At 33.2% G+C, this 16,568-nt stretch overlaps 1 protein-coding gene across 1 annotated transcript; it reads right to left on the bottom strand.

The window, feature by feature from the left end:
• Nucleotides 1-8,806: 8,806 nt before the first annotated feature.
• LOC114320510 (L-ascorbate oxidase) lies at nt 8,807-13,801 on the bottom strand. Its single transcript, XM_028267582.2, has 5 exons — nt 13,246-13,801; nt 11,437-11,529; nt 11,107-11,319; nt 10,177-10,356; nt 8,807-10,091 (listed from the first exon to the last, which is right to left on the bottom strand). The coding sequence occupies exons 1-5, from the start codon at nt 13,522-13,524 to the stop codon at nt 9,135-9,137; spliced, it is 1,722 nt and encodes a 573-aa protein (XP_028123383.2). The 5' UTR covers nt 13,525-13,801; the 3' UTR covers nt 8,807-9,134.
• Nucleotides 13,802-16,568: the final 2,767 nt, after the last annotated feature.

The following is a 16,568-nucleotide window of genomic DNA, read 5'->3' as shown; positions in this document are numbered from 1 at the left end:
GCTGAGGATCTTATTAAAAAGAGCCTACCCACTGTGATGATGGGTGAGAATGAAGGTCCTAGAAAATTGAAGCCTAAGGGCAAGAATAATTTTAATAAGAAACCTATCGGCTCTAAATTCTCTGGAAAATACAAGGTGTTTTTAAAAAGAGCATAGATAAAAAGAAAAGCAAAGGAAATTGTTTCCATTGCAAAAAGCCTGGCCATTGGAAGAGAAATTGCCGTCATTATTTGGCAACACTGAAAAAGGGCAAACCTTCGGAAGGTATGTTAAACTTTTTTGTTATTGAAACCAATTTATTGATTGGTCCTCCTAATGCTTGATGTGTAGACTCTGGTGCGATATCACATATTTGCAATATGTTGCAAGGGTTCAAGGAGACCAGAAGGCTTAAGGAAGGGAAGATGCTAATAAAATTGGGAACAAGTGCAACAGTTGCTGCAGTTTCCATAGGAACTTTTTATTTGGAATAATCATTTAATAGGACTCTAGTTTTAGAAGATTGTCTATTTGTGCCAGACATCCCGTAGAAATTTAATTTCTGCTTTAAAGTTAATTTCGTTGGGATATTGTTTTTCCTTTTCTTCGAAAGTTGTTATTAAGCACAATAATAAATTTGTGGTTTCTGGCATTTTAATAGATGGTCTTTATTTTATTAGTCCTATTGATAATTCTATTAATTGTGTTGAGAATGATATATCCACCGATATGTTACCCCTTAAAAGAAAAAGAGATGTTAATCAAACTTACGTGTGGCACTTGAAACTTGGTCATATCAATTTAGAACGTCTAAATAGATTGGTCAAGGATGAGCCTTTAGATTTTTTGAAAATTGAGCCTTATCCAATTTGTGAGCCCTAAAAATGACTAGAAATCCATTTCTAGGAAAAGGAATTAGAGCCACAGAAGCTTTGGAATTAATACACACGGATGTTTGTGGTCCAATAAATCACATGGCAAGAGATGGTTTTTACTATTTCATTACATTCACCGATGATTATTCTAGGTATGGGTATTTGTTCCTAATGAAACTTAAAGTCCGAATCCTTTAAAAAGTTCAAGGAATTTCGTAGTGAAGTAGAAAAGCAACTTGGAAAAAGCTGTTAGACATTCTACACTGTATTTGGAAAAATAAATTCTGTTTGTGTACTAAACTACAAACAATATACAAAAGAAAAATAGGAAAGGAGAGAGAATGTTTGATTACAAAAATCAAACCAATAAATATAAATAAATAAATAAAAACAGATTTTTATTTTGCTACTAAAACAAAATCAAAATCCGATTTAAATAAAAATAAACCAGAAAATAATTTAACAACTTACTTGATTAATTTCTTGAACAATGTTCTAATCAAGTCCAGTGTTAGACACTGTGTCCTTAAGACAGATTCGTCCTCTTCACGGTGCTTTCAGAATATGAACGTCTATCTCCTAGGATAAAACGATCAATCAATGAAAAATAGTAGCACTACAAATTTTCCGTACAACAAACACACTAAGTGTTTATACTCTATCTCACAAAAATCTAGATGCAGCAAAATACAGAGAGCAGTAGCAGATTTAAGGACGAAATTGGAGTGAAAACATCAAATGAGGGCTAGTCTATTTATAGATGTAGTGGCACCCTTTTATTTTGAATTAAACAGGTAGCATACCTGTTTGAATAGGTACTGTACTTGTTAGATTTGAATCGGTACTGTTTGGGTTCAAACTTGAACAAATTAAAACCGAATTGCACATATTTGAATCAGTCCGGGTTTTTTTTAATTCAATTTTGTTCGGATGGGAAAAAAAATCGGACCCAATTTTGAATTTAATTTACGAAATTCAAATTCAAAAAATTAGAATTTAAATTTAGAAAAATAAAATTCAAATATTTTTTGCCCGAAAAGATAGGTATTGGGCCGGACAAGCCTAACCCAACCTCACACCACGCACCCGCGCCCAATCCCACGTCCAGCCTGCCCGACCGACCGAACAGACGAACGGCGCGCGCGTGTGGTGATTTTTGGGTCCAATGGGTCTAGCCCATTTTGTCCATAACCTCCCTCTCTACAAAACTTGGGTGCCCCTTGGGATCTACCCCAAGTTCCTACTCCAAGCTTTATAAACCCACTCAAAGTTTCCCACCAAATCAATATGGGACAAGCCAATATTCAAACCTTAAGGAATATTCATCAAAAACTCCATTTCCATGGAACTTACTTTGGCTTCAATTTCCTATTCACCCGATAATGGTTTTGAACAACCAAATATACCACGTGAATCACAACGCAGCATAGAACGCGTTACCACTTAGACTCGCAAAAATCGACGCATAGGCCCCACCTAAAAATTAGACCAAAGTTTAAGAAAAATTTTGTTTTTCTAGAATTTTTCAAAACCATTTCTAACAAAAGCATCAAAGCTCTTCAATCAGATCATGGGGAGAATACCTTTTAGATGATTTTCAAAATTATTTAAAAAAGAATGGTATCATATCTCAATTGAACCCCATAGGCACACCACAAAATAATGGGGTGGCTAAAGAAGAAATAGAACCTTATTAGATATGATTCGTTCAATGATGAGCATATCAGAACTACCAATTTCCTTTTGGGGATTTGCATTAGAAACTGCTATTTATTTGTTAAATAGAATTCCTACTAAATCAGTTCCTAAAACTCCATATGAATTATGGATTGGGAAAAAGCCTAGTCTAAAGCATATTAGAATATGGGATTGTCCAGCACATGTGAACAAGCAAAATGTTGATAAATTGGAATTAAGAATTGATAGATGCATTTTCCTTAGATATCCTAAGACGGCATTTGGTTACTATTTTTATAATCCTGAAGAACAAAAAAGTATTGTTAGCAGAAATGTTATTTTTTTAGAAAATGATTATATTTTCAATGAAAATAGAACAAGAATTTTTCTTGAAGAAGCAACTGACATTTCAATGGATGGGGCAAGTAGTCAAAGTGAAGGACAAAAAAGTAAGCCCACTGAACCAATTATTGCACAAGAACCTCAGCGTGGTAAAATGATCATTAGACCTCCAGTTAAGTTATCGTTGTTGAATGAGATTTATCAGATGGAATCAAAATTGTCTGATGATCCATTTGCATACAAAGAGGCAATTAATGACGAAGATGATGGGCATTGGAAAAAAGCCATGGAATCTGAAATGGACTCAATGTATTCTAATAAGGTTTGGACCTTAGTAGTAAACCCGAGGGTATTAAACCCATAGGTTGCAAATGGGTATATAAAAGAAAATTAGGACCCAATGGAAAGGTAGAGACCTACAAAGCAAGACTAGTGGCGAAAGGGTATAACCAAAAGGCTAGTATCGATTATGAAGAAACTTTTTCACCAATAGCCATGTTAAAGCCCATATGGATTCTTTTGTCAGTTGTTGCACTCTATGATTTTGAAATTTGGCAAATGGATGTTAAAACCACATTCTTGAATGGCTATATTCAAGAAGAAATTTATATGCACCAACCAGAAGGTTTTACATCTCATGGTGAAGAAAATAAAGTGTGCAAAATATGCTCGGGATCAAATTGTTTAGAGACCGAAAGAAAATATTACTTGTTCTTTCACAAGTCAATTACATTGGCAAAGTTTTGGCAAGATTTAGCATGCAAGATTCCAAGAAAGGGTTCCTACACTTTAGGCATGGAATTCATCTCTCTAAGGGAATGGCACCAAAAACACAAGAGGAGAGAGAGAGAATGAGAAATATTCCTTATGCTTCGGTAGTGGGAAATCTCATGTGTGCAATGCTTTGTACTAGGCCTGACATTTGTTACGCAGTAAGCGTTGTGAGTAGATACTAATCCAATCTAGGTCCAGAGCATTGGACAGCAATGAAACACATTTTGAAATATTTGAAAAGGACTAAACACTATTTTCTAATTTTTGGTAGTGAAAATTCGGTTGTTGAAGGTTACACCGATTCAGATTTTCAATCTGATATCGATGATAGAAAACCAACTTTTGGATTTGTGTTCACTCTTGGAAAGGGAGCAATAAGTTGGAGAAGTTGCAAACAAGATACTACTACAGATTTTACAACTGAAGCAGAGTATGTACCTTAGAAAATTGGATGCTTAGAAAATTGATTATTCCTAGTACTCAACAACACAATAGTGTAGTAGAGATATGGAATTAAATATTGTTAATGTTAGGTGGATGATGACGCAAAATGTTTCCTAATTGGAAATTACACTTTAGTTTGTTGCCTATATCCCTAACTAAGTGCTCTTCATATCAGATTTTACACTCCATTTAAGTAATGGGTTAGCAGAGAGCCATTTGTGGGCGAACTGTAACCATCAAAGCAGCTTATCCTTATTTTACTTCTCATAAGGTTGCGAAGTTAAGACCTAGGGTTCTATAGCGCATTATTGTATGCTATCTTGTAAACACATAGGGTTACGTGGCGCATTATTGTATGTGGTCATGTAAACCCTCCGGGTCATGTGCATATAAGTAAGCAACTTTGTGGTGGTGTAACTAAGTCACATAAAGTTTTCTTAGTAAATGTGACGTGAATAGAGTTTTGGAACTCTATAAGATAGAGAATTCTAAGCATAGCGCTTTTATGTAGCCTAGTTGAGAATGAAAAGAAATTTCCAATATCCTAGGGACAGTGGGAACGATGTGCCTACTAATGGATTACTCCATTAGCGAATAATACTCTACATTCTTAGTTGCGTGGTAGCGAATGTGAAAATTTTCCACATCATCACTGGGTGATTGAGAAGGAAACATTCATGATTTGCTCCGCAAGATGATAAAGAGCCTAGGATAATGCCAAAGGCTCTAGTCCGTTGTATTTAGAAAGTGGATCAATATTGCGCAGTTTAAGACAAAGTCTTTGAGGATTAATCATTTCTATAGTTTGGTTGACTTTCTATTATGACGTGAAGCTGTTCTAAAGTTATGCGTAATTTGGATAGTCATTATTGAGGTATAAGGCTCGCTAGATACCGAAAAGTCACACCATTAAGGAAAGTGTAGACCATGAGAAGACTTCCTCCTAGGGAGTAAGGCTATTTTGACTTAGGCTATGATTGACATAAGTTCGGAACATTGATTTGTGGACATTGTGACCCAACTTTCTCGTTATAGAATTGGATAAGTAGATCCGTAGGTTCTGCTTTTATGGTGAAAAGTTTGGAGCGCAAAAAGGTTGCTAGTTCCAATAAATCTTTTACAGCCTAAAACAGTTATCCAAATAGTGGTTCTTAGATTTCGTCAAGCCATGATAGGCCAACGATGATCGATAAAGACCATTGAGGCATGATCAATGGTCCAAAAGAAGTTTTTCCTTACTTAGTCATTATAAGCCAGGAATTTATAGGGTTGTCACCACCTAGGGTGGGCAGTCCTCTGTTTTAGATATGATGGGCATGGGTGATGTAATTTATATGCTTGGATATACGATCCTTAGGGATTGTTTTGGGAGAATTCCTGTTTTGTCTTCGATGACTTACATAAGGAATATCCTAGAACGATTCTAGATGCAAAATTGCAAACCCATTGACTTACCTATCGGTAAAAGCCAGAGCCTTAGCTATTGAGTGAATCCTCGGATTGTCTTTAGGAGAAACAGATGACCAATATTCCTTGATCTTTTCTTTGTTGTGGGAGCCTAAAGTACGCTATATGGGCGTATTCAGCATGATAAGTGTTATCTTTGGTAAATGGTCAACTGAGTTGTTTAGACATTGACCTTGCTCATTAGACTGTGGATAGAATGCTTTACTAGTAGTATATTAATTTGCTCCTTGTAAGATTCAATGCGCTAGTTGGGCGCATCAAGAATGAACGCAAATTGGTCACCAAAATATCTTTAGAGAGGTTATTTCGCAAGAGGTAGTGATCTTGAATCACTTCATGTGAGGCACACATGGAGGATTCCATTGTATATGCTTATCGCAAGAGGTGCTGATAAGGCTTATGTTTGGAATCAAGAATTGCGCAAGCTGTGGTCATATTTTTTTTTTTTTTGATCGATCACCTATTTGTTGTGAGATGATGGGATGTTGACACTATTATAGTCTGCGTCATAATGATTAGCAGATGATGATGTCAGCAGGCAAGATTGGCTTACTCACACGAGCAATTGCCCTTGGCGCTTGGGTGCGAGCAAGGATGAGACTAGTGGTTTATTTTTTATTTGGAGCCAAGAGAGGCTTAGATTATACACTATGCATGTCGCTTTGGTTACAACCAAGATGAGGTCGTGTTAAGGACCAAACATGGGTGTTAGTACCCACTTTCCATGTTGTGCTTGTTATGATTAGCCAGATGCGAGATCTCATTTGGCGCCTGGAAGGCAAGCAAATAGAGAATTCAGGTTACGCGCTAGAAAGCGACTAGACTAATATCTGTATGGTGTATCAAGTATGACGTCACTCTTTTGGAAGAGTTACTTCACCGTAACAAGTATTCATACTATATGTGCTTAGCGACCGAGTAATGAAGTGAGAGAATGGATCCATGTTTCCTCACCTTGTGAGTCTTACATGTCATTATTGATATGACTTTCATTTATGTACCTTTTTCTGAATTTTGACTATTTCATAAGGTAAGGGGTTGATGTTCTACTACTTTGGTATGTTGCCTGCGGTCATGTATGATTCGGCCTTAAGGGACATCACTGGGAAAGTGGTCATTCCTAAACTAAATAGCATGAGGGCAAAGGAAAGATCATCTAGTATTACACCACTGTTGTATATTCACTGCCGGTAACTCACATCGCTCTATATGAGAGGCGGATTGAGTGTGAATATATTGCAAGAATTGAGAGAGTCAAACATGCTCTTTTTGAGGGATTAGAGATTTTTTTGGACCGGCGTAATTAGATGAGTCTGGGGTATATAAGACACTATTTCTGTTCTTTTTGGGTTGATGTCTCTATGATGGGTCATTTTGAGTTTCTAGTATAGAGCTCCCACATGCAAGTATTCTTAACAGTTGCACGGTGTATTGGCTAGTATGAGATTGTTCATTTTTGGAGAGATTGAGATAAAGATGTGGCAGTGCCGTGCCAACTCATGTGCGAGTGAGAGATGTTAGAAATTGGGCGCCCATGTGGCATGACCCTTTGAACTTTTTGAACCTGAACCTTTTGAAACTTATCCATGTAAGTTTGAATTTGAATTCAAAACTTATTTGGATAACCATTCAGGATATCTATATCTATCATATCAATAGATATGGATAGATGGATAAATAGATTATATGGTTATATATCTGATTATATATTTTAGATAATATATTGATATATCAAATACGTATATCAGATACGTTTTGTGATTTTTACCCATAACCTTTTTTCCCAGACTCTCTCTCCGACTCTCTCCCGTTAAACAACGATCAAGCCATTTTGCACTGTGACTTATGTGGGTGACATTCATTTTGTAATATCACTCCACTATTGGGTTCGTTGTTTAGATTCTGGAAGCACGTGATTTACCCGCGAGGTTCTACAACCTAAAGGTATGATCTAAATGTTTTTCCCGTTGCATTATAATACTATGATTTACAACACATGCTATTGAGCCTAGGGCTCATCGAAGGACAAAGCACAGTGAGCGTAGATTTCACTTGATATGTGATATCACCCATACAGGAGATATGTCAATAGCAAATATTGCATCAGCTGAAAATGTTGCAGATCCTTTCACAAAACCCTTAACTCAAAAGGTTTTTGAGAAGCACTTGGAGATGATGGGTATTAAATACATATGTAATTGGTTTTGAGTGCAAGTGGGAGAATGTTAGCATTTATACCCTCAAAAATCAATTTGTTGACTTTATTAACTGATTAAATAAATTGCTTGGCGTTGTATTTTTCACTTTTGTATATTATTTTGGGTATTGTTATATTTAATATTACATGTGATGTGAAGATAAGGTCCCTTGGGTAACATTATAAAAAAATATGCTAATAGTTAATGAACCAAAATGTAGGAGTTATGATTTTTCGGTGCCTTGTAGACCCAATTAATGTTCTAGGCTATGGGTGTTGATACGGCGTTGCACTACTATGGCCTACACATGTTTTGTTGCTATACGATAGAACGATTAACTCCATCATAGAGGTAGTGACCTTAGGCAAATAGGTGGGTGCTATGCAATAAGAACATGCAATGAACATTATCGATTTTGAGAACACCTATGGAATGATCATTATCAATTTAAAATGTAGTTCTATTACAATGCACTTATTTTCCTTTGACCTGAAAGGCTTGTATAAATTAATTTACTATTCATTTAACTTTGATATTATCAATCGGTGACACCGAACCAAAGGCTATACACGGACATCTTGGGTTATGTGAGTGGTAATTGATTTATATAGGTGCTTAACATGGAATCCACCATTCTCAAAGTGAGAAAGTATATTCAAGTAATTTTTTCTAGTAACGTTGGACCAAAAGAAAACCGGCCGATAACTTTTTCAAAAAAATATTTTTATTTGTACAAGTATAATTATAAAAGTATTATTTTTGAAATTTTCTTTTGGGGTCCAATTAGAATAAGGAAAAATTTAGAATTCATCTACATGAGTTAGGATTTTTGATAGTGATAAATTTGTCTATACTTAGTAGCTCATGTGGAATACAGTTTGATAGAAGGAAGTTTGTGACCAATTGTAAGAAAGAGCCTCACTTGTAATTCTCTACTTTTAGGGGTTTAATTGTAATGTGTTGATGGACATTATTATAATTAGTGAAAGTTCTATATTATCTATTTAAAAGATAATTAAATAAAAAATTGAATAAGTTGTATCCTGCAAATTCAAAATAAAAGATACATCTTTTATTTTATCCACAACCAAAAGATAGAGATCCTAAGGATCCCACCAACATACAAACTCTATCATGTTGTGTATATATATACAAAAATTAGCCATCAAAATTTTTAAGATGTGTAGAAAAATACACACAAAAATAAAAGCAAGAGGGTGCAAGGTGAATCACTTTGGAGGCGAGACACTTTGATCGCTTAGTAAGATACTAATAACAACATGCTTAGATTGAAATATTTTAGATTGTATAATCAGTCCGTGTTTCTTTGAAAAATAATTTTTTCAAATAAAATTTTTTTCGGAAACTTTCACAGTATCTATGGTCTGTGGAAGCCTTTGGTATCACCACAGCCCATAATGGATGTTGGCAATTTCCCAACCTTTTCTATCCCTTCTTCAAACACAACCCCCATACCCATATAGAAGTGAGACTCTATGTGGCAATGGAAGGCCCACACACCCGGGTTGTCGGCCCGAAACCGCAATGCGGTCCACCCGTATGGGTGAACGGGAACCGTGTTCTTCATTATTGGGTCAACCAAATTGTACTTCTTTGGATCATTAACCATATCGTACTTACCCACCCCATAACCCATGACCCAAAAATTATGCCCATGGAGATGCCAAGGGTGTGTCTCACTAGTGTGATTGCTCAATGAGTTGGCATTTTGAAGTATAATGTCCACCACTGAATTGAATTGCAACCTATAGATGGAGTTGCTAGTAGTAACATTTGGATTTGGGGGGGGACTATAAATGTCATAGTTGAGAGAGTCATAACCGGTCGGAGGTGGAGTTTGATCGAAAACGTGCTTTAAATTCTCTTTAAGCGCGATTAAATATGGGGTATGAGGGAGGTTGTAGGAGACATTGTTGACAGACCACCGGAAATAACCATTGAACTTATTTTGTGTGTTGAGTAAGACAATTACTCTGTCCGATGTCTGGGGAGGAGGGTAAATGTAACCTTGTCGAGCCTTGATCGCGAGGCTTTGAGCCACCCTAGGGGCCGAATCATTCCAGGCAGGGCCAGGGGGTGGGACCGTGGGCGGGGACTTCCTAGGATGGTTCGGATAGTAATTGAAAATGGCTAAACCATTTGGGGTTGTCCTGTTCCTGCTAACCACTGTTGAACTAGCCCAGTAATTTCTTGAAGGGTCTTGATCGGTTTTTATTAGCACAGAGTACGTCTCACCGGAGTAAATGAAGAGGTTTTTCACAACAAAGGGCTCAACATAGTGCCCATCCGTTGCCACAACAGTCATATTATGACCCTGCATTAGAAACAAAATACATTAGTAATGACTTAACATAGTCTTTGAATGAAACATCAAATAAATTTGACGTGTATTTTTGTACCTCTATTTCGAAACTGAGGGCAGATAGACCAGTCAAGCTACTGATCCTTAGTCTGTAAGTTTTGCCAGGAACTACAGTGATAACATAGGGAGAGCATTCAGGATTCGTCGCATTACAAAGACCGGCTTCTATGCCGGGTGTAGAGCAATCGAACCTTCCTCTTCCTTGTATCAGAAGTGACTGCAATTCAATAGGAGTACCATTAACACATGTATACATATGACCATTATAATCTTTCATGCTAAGTTGTACAAGAGGATAAAATACATTTATGTTTTTAAATTATTGTGTCACTTTACTCATTAAAATTTTCAATGACTCAATTTCGTCCAATTTCAAACATACCTAAAACGTAAACAAAATGATGATCAAATATGGTCCCTAAAGTATATGTTCTATATCATTTCTGTCCCTAAATTTTTTAAATTTTGTCAATTTAGTTCTGAAATATTGATGAAAAAGATGAGCCATAACCTTACAATATTGAGAGACGAAATTGACAAAAAAATTACAGAAAAGTATATTTTAAGAATCATAGTTGAAATTTATAATTATTTTGTTAAAATAATTTAAATGGTCGTTTGAAATTGAATTAATTTGACTCAAATTGAAAACTTCTGCGACAAAATTGACAAAATTAAAATTTGGAACGTTTTAGACGCGCATACTTTAGAGATAAGTGTATTTTATCGTTTATAATGCAGACAATATATTTTTTGTAGACATAGAATTTCAAAACATGTTCATATTTGTGTATCATAGGGTGCTCGGGGTTAGTCATCGTTTGTGCCGACACAAAACATATGTTTGCCTTAATTATATCTTACAAAGAATTTGCTGAAACTCGGTGCACACAATTGATGGTGGCAAACAATGGCTAAAAACAGTGACATATAATGTTTTAAGGATGGTGAAGTTTGTAAAAAATACCTGAGGCTCTCCAACCCAACCAAAGGGTATGGAAGATAGGCCAGTGGCTTGTTCATATGTGCTTTTGTGGTACCAGTCTTGGAGGATGACGCTCCGATCATAATCGTAAGAAAATGGCTCCGATTCTCCATCTGGAAGCGCAACACGAATCGATCCATAGAGCCCAGCAACTCTTTGCATACCATAATGTGCGTGGTACAGAAATGTTCCAGGCTGCATATATCGTTCAATTCCGAATTCAAATTTAAAACACAATTTGCAGTATATAGAACTGTGTAGTTGTTTTAACAATTGTTTTTAGGGAATATAGTGAGGTTTTTAAGGCTTTACCCTATCAACAACATATTTGTATACAAAGGTGTCTCCAGGCACAATTGGACATTGAGTAACACCTTCTGCTCCATCAAACCAAGGTGTACCAATCTGCAAATCAATCAGACAAACAAACACATATGCATAAATCAACAATCATATCATTACCAAGTGGTTAGACTTTTCATTTTCTGTTTTTATTTTGGGTAAGTTACACTGGCACCCTGAGGTTTGTCTTTAATATAAGTAGTATCTTCAATATCTGAAAATTATATATCCCTCCCTAAGGTTTAAATTTTAATTACAATTTAATTCTTCCGTTAGTCAAGTTAAGTCAACTAACGGAAAAAACTAATATAATAAATTAATTTTTCAAAATGGCTATTTTACTCTTAATAAATAAAAAAACCTTTTTTTTTAAAAAAAAATTACTAGATGACTAAAGAAAATCGGTAAGGATTTACAAAAATTCATTTAATACTAATACATATATTATTATACTATTAAACATTAAGGTAATGCTATGGTACACAAGCTTTTGTGATGTTAATTATCACAAATATTATAAGGAAAATGTCTCGTAGCTCAAATTTTGTGGCTCAAAAGTGGCTCAAATGGCCAAAACGACGTCGTTTTGGCCATTTTTGTGTTGTTCTGTACTCAAAACGACGTCGTTTTGGCCATTTGAGCCACTTTTGAGCCACAAAATTTGAGCTACGTAGCATTGTCGATATTATAATTAGATCATTTTCAATCATAACTAAAAAAAATAGTTATAATGAAACATCACATGAGGTATAACTAAATACCTTTTGAATCATAAATAAAATAATATTATAATCAATAGTTATAACTAACACCATAATGCGTTATAACCAAATATCACAACTGAAGCATATAAAATTTTCTTAAACAGTAATTTATTTGTCAATTTTATATATGCAAACAAGGATAAAATAGGCATTTTAAAAATTAATTTCTTACATTAATTTTTTCCATTAGTTGACTTAACGGTTGACTAACAGAAAGATTAAATTATAATAGAAGTTTAAATCTTAAGGAGAGAGATGTAATTTCTAGAATGTGAAGAAATACATGTATTAAAAGCAAATCTCAAGGGGTGTCATGTCAATGTAATTTACCCTTTTATTTTTTAGAAATGCTATTTGGTTGAATTTTCAGAATATCTATATTTTTTAATTTTTAAAAATTAGTTTGACAAAAAATATTTTCGCATGATTTTTTCTTTTTCATATGGTAGAATAATTTTTACAAATTCAAAATACCTTTCTTGGAGTTTATTTTTGTTAAATTATTTTTTAATTTTTCAAAAAAAAAAAAGGTTCTAAAAACTCAGCCAAACTTCGAAAATAAGTTGTGGAAACACCCAATCTAAAAACAAAATGCTACGGAAACTGTTTTTGGGAAAAAAACTGAAAATAATCAACCTTTTAAAGAACTTTTTGAAACATAAAACTGTTTTAGTTGTGTTTTCATTTTTCTGAAAAACACAGAAAACATATTTATCTGAAATTTGTTCAGAAATTTTTTTTTTAAAAAAAAAATCAACTTTTTACGAAATACCAAAAAATTATCTTCAAAATTTCAAAAACTCTTTTCGAAGGAAATTGAAAATGATGTGTGTTTTCGAACATCTCATTAGTTTTATTTCTGAAAACACAACCAAATATTATTGTTTCCAAAACTTTTTTGCACAAAAATGTAAAAGCTGGATGTTTTTAAAATATACAATCGCTTTTGTTTCCAAAAATACGAAAACAAAAAACAAGAAAACAAAAACAATACGAATCAGGCTATTTATATTACCTGCCGAATCCCATGCCAATGAATCGCAACATTCTCAGTCAACAAACTGTTCTTGAGCTCAACAATGATTGTATCGTTTTGCTGAGCCATGATTGTTGGTCCAGGAGACCTTCCATTAATGGTGATCATCAGTTTCTTGTAGCAATCTGGAGATTTGTATTCATACTTCACTTCCCACTTGTAATGTCGAATTCTGGCCTCTGCAAATGGAATGGTAGCTAGAGATACATATAGGCATAGAGTCAGGAATAATCTCATCAGAGTTCTTGGCTCAACCATGTCTTCAATTTTCCTGACAACCAAGCAGGTCTCTCAGAACTCTAAATTAACTGAAATGGGTTATGCCTTATTTCTTTTACTTTGGCAAACACCCGCCAAGAACTTGATTGCTTGTTTTGCTGAAGTTTTTGTTTGCAATGTTTGATATTTATACTCATACAAGTTTGCTGATACTTGATGTAATTTATAAAATCAGCAATACTACAAATTTAAAATTATTTATCCAGGATTTATCGAGAAACAATAATCAATTGACTCGTAAATTTCACACTTTATCAATTTAATCTCCATTACATATATCCATTTTGAGTAAATTCTCGGACCCTAATTCTAGGATCCAAACTTTTCCATATAAAATTATTTATAAAAAATTATGGCAAATTATATTTGTAATACATTTATTTTACCTCTTATATTATTTTGGTCTATATAATTTTAATTAGTATTATTCTAGTCCCTATAATCTTAATTAGTTCGATTTTGATTTTTAATTTAGATTTTATATCAATTTGATCCAATTGGCAACATTGATTAGAATTTTTGAAGAAAAGCTTACAGCTTTGGTTATATATATGTATGAAACATGTCACACCTATGCACATTTTTCATTAAAAAATACTAACAATTTAATCAATTGAATCAAATTTAGATAAAATAATAAATTCAAAGTCAAAATCAACCCAATTAAAATTGCACGAACCAAAAATACACAAAAACCGAAATATAAAAAATAGTGACAAAATTTACCTTTTTTTTTACTTTTTTTGATTTGGTTTTTCTCAAGTTGTGATCTCAACTTGAGAGAACATTTGAACTTGGTAAGTCTATTTTGGAATTAATTTTGGCAATTCGAACCGTTTACTTTTTAAAACTTGTTGAGTAGAATTTTTAAACACAAAACTAAGATAATTGGATATTGGTGGATATATGTTTGATTCGAATTTCTTTTTTAAAAATGGACGACAAATATAATTTCAAAAACAATCATCAATTTTCGTAATACAAATTTAATTCAAACATATAATTATTGATATCTGATCATCTTGATTTTTTGCATGAATGTTCTCCTCACTAAAATCGGTCCAAAAATTAGTCTATCAAATCCAAACACTCTCTCCAGTTGTGATGGTTAACTTCTCTAGAAGCCAAGGAAAATTATTCATTGCTCTTAGGGCATGCTGATGTAGTTTTCCAATTTGATTTTTATTAGTATGAAATAATATTTTAAGATTAACCAATAACTTCTTGAGAAGCAAACTCTTTTTTATTTTATTTTAATAATTTGTATCAATCTGTTTAGTGTATTTTTTGAGTCAAGATCCTTCCCTTGCGCTCTTTCTTTGCACTCCCTCTTTGCAGGGCCTTCGGGCCTACTTTTAGGTCCAATTTTGATAATTCGAACCGTTCATATTTTAAGATTTATTCAGTATATCATACCTGTAAAAAATTAAGTTGATCGGATTTCAAAAAGCATGTGTCCAGAAAAATCGAACAAAAAACTATTTTTTTAAAGAATTTAATAAACAGTTTTCAAAATACATGCTTTCTGATATCCGATTAACTTAATTTTTTATAAGTATGATATACTGAATAAATCTTAAAATATGAACGGTTCGGATTATCAAAATTAGACCTAAAAGTGGGCCCGAAAACCCTGCAAGGAGGGATGCAAGGAAAGAGTGCAAGGGAAGGATCCCAATTCGTATTTTTTGGCTACCATTGAAGAGATGACCTTAACAAAATAAAAATAAAAAAATTATTTAAAAATTAAAAATAAATATGTTTTAAATTTCTATATTCCAATAATTAACTTTCGATTTGAAGAAAAGAAAATTACATTAAAAATGCCTCCTATTTTTTTTTTTTTTTTTAAACGGCACATTAATTGAACTATTGAGCTATACAACTGGCAATTATATTCCAAAAGCCAAACACCAATGAGATGAGAGTGGGTGTGGATTATATCATGGAAACCCAACAAAATAATTTGGAAAATGCATCAGACCCAACTGATAGCATCTCCAATCACATCCTCTTTTTAAGAGGATGAAAATAATATTTTTTATTCAAAAAGTAAATATAGAGGAGGTTACTATTCATTCAAACTTCAACCACAAACTTTCATTTCCTTCATTCAAACTCCAATCAAAAAGTAATTTTTGTTCATTAATAAAAATTTAATTTTAAAATTTTTGTAAAATATATTTAATATTATACTCATTTTAAATGTATGATTTTATACTTTTTATTGATGTCAATTTTATAAAAAATTAAATTTACACATTAAAAATTATTTCGAATATAATAAGAAATATAGAATGAATAGTATTTTAGAGTCTCCTTCATTTTGTTCATTCTCCCTTCATATTTGAAGAATCAATCCATCTTCCTTCATTTGAGAGGAAGAAATGAAGGATGGGTTGGAGTTCAAAATTAGGAAGGATCCTTCATATTTAAAGTTTTGAAGCATGGGTTGGAGATGCTCTGAAAGTGACCCCCAGGACGCCAAATGGAGCCTTATTGGTCAAAAAAAAAAAAAAATTTTTTTTTTTTTTTTGTTTTTTTCATTCACTTGCTGTCCCTACCGCACTGGGGCCAACAGGACACAAATAATTTTGTACAGATTTTATTTAACAAACAGAAAGCTACAAAAGCAAAAACTGACGTGTAGTCAAACAAGGAGTGCCGGTAGTGGTTGTCAATTATTTCTAAATTATGCTAAACATTTTAAATGATTTATTAAATTTTTTATCAAATTTTTTATATGATTATAAAATTTACATACATATGAAAAATTTAATAAAAAATTTGATAAATTATTTGAGATCTATAATATTTTTTATTATTTCCACACCAACAAAATTCAAAAAGCCTATGAAAGAGTATTGCTATATAAATAGAAAAAACATATATAAAAAATTTATATAGAATAATATGATATTATTTTAAATTTATTATTTTAAAATATAAAATTTATTAAATTAATTATTAATCACATAATTGTCATTACTACAATATTATTATAACATATTTTATGGTTTCTT

Source organism: Camellia sinensis, chromosome 1 (genome assembly GCF_055761805.1).
Source record: "Camellia sinensis isolate YWXY chromosome 1, ASM5576180v1, whole genome shotgun sequence".
Lineage (NCBI taxonomy): Eukaryota > Viridiplantae > Streptophyta > Magnoliopsida > Ericales > Theaceae > Camellia > Camellia sinensis.
The sequence above is the reverse complement of the archived record's forward strand: the minus strand, read 5'-3'. Positions and strand labels throughout refer to the sequence as shown.

Excerpts from the sequence above, each read along its gene's own strand:
- LOC114320510 (XM_028267582.2), bottom strand. The coding sequence starts at position 13,524 with ATGGTTGAGCCAAGAACTCTGATGAGATTATTCCTGACTCTATGCCTA. Across the intron at positions 11,320-11,436 it reads ACAAATATGTTGTTGATAGG|CCTGGAACATTTCTGTACCA; the intron begins GTAAAGCCTTAA and ends CGATATATGCAG. Across the intron at positions 10,357-11,106 it reads GTTGGGTTGGAGAGCCTCAG|TCACTTCTGATACAAGGAAG; the intron begins GTATTTTTTACA and ends ATTGAATTGCAG.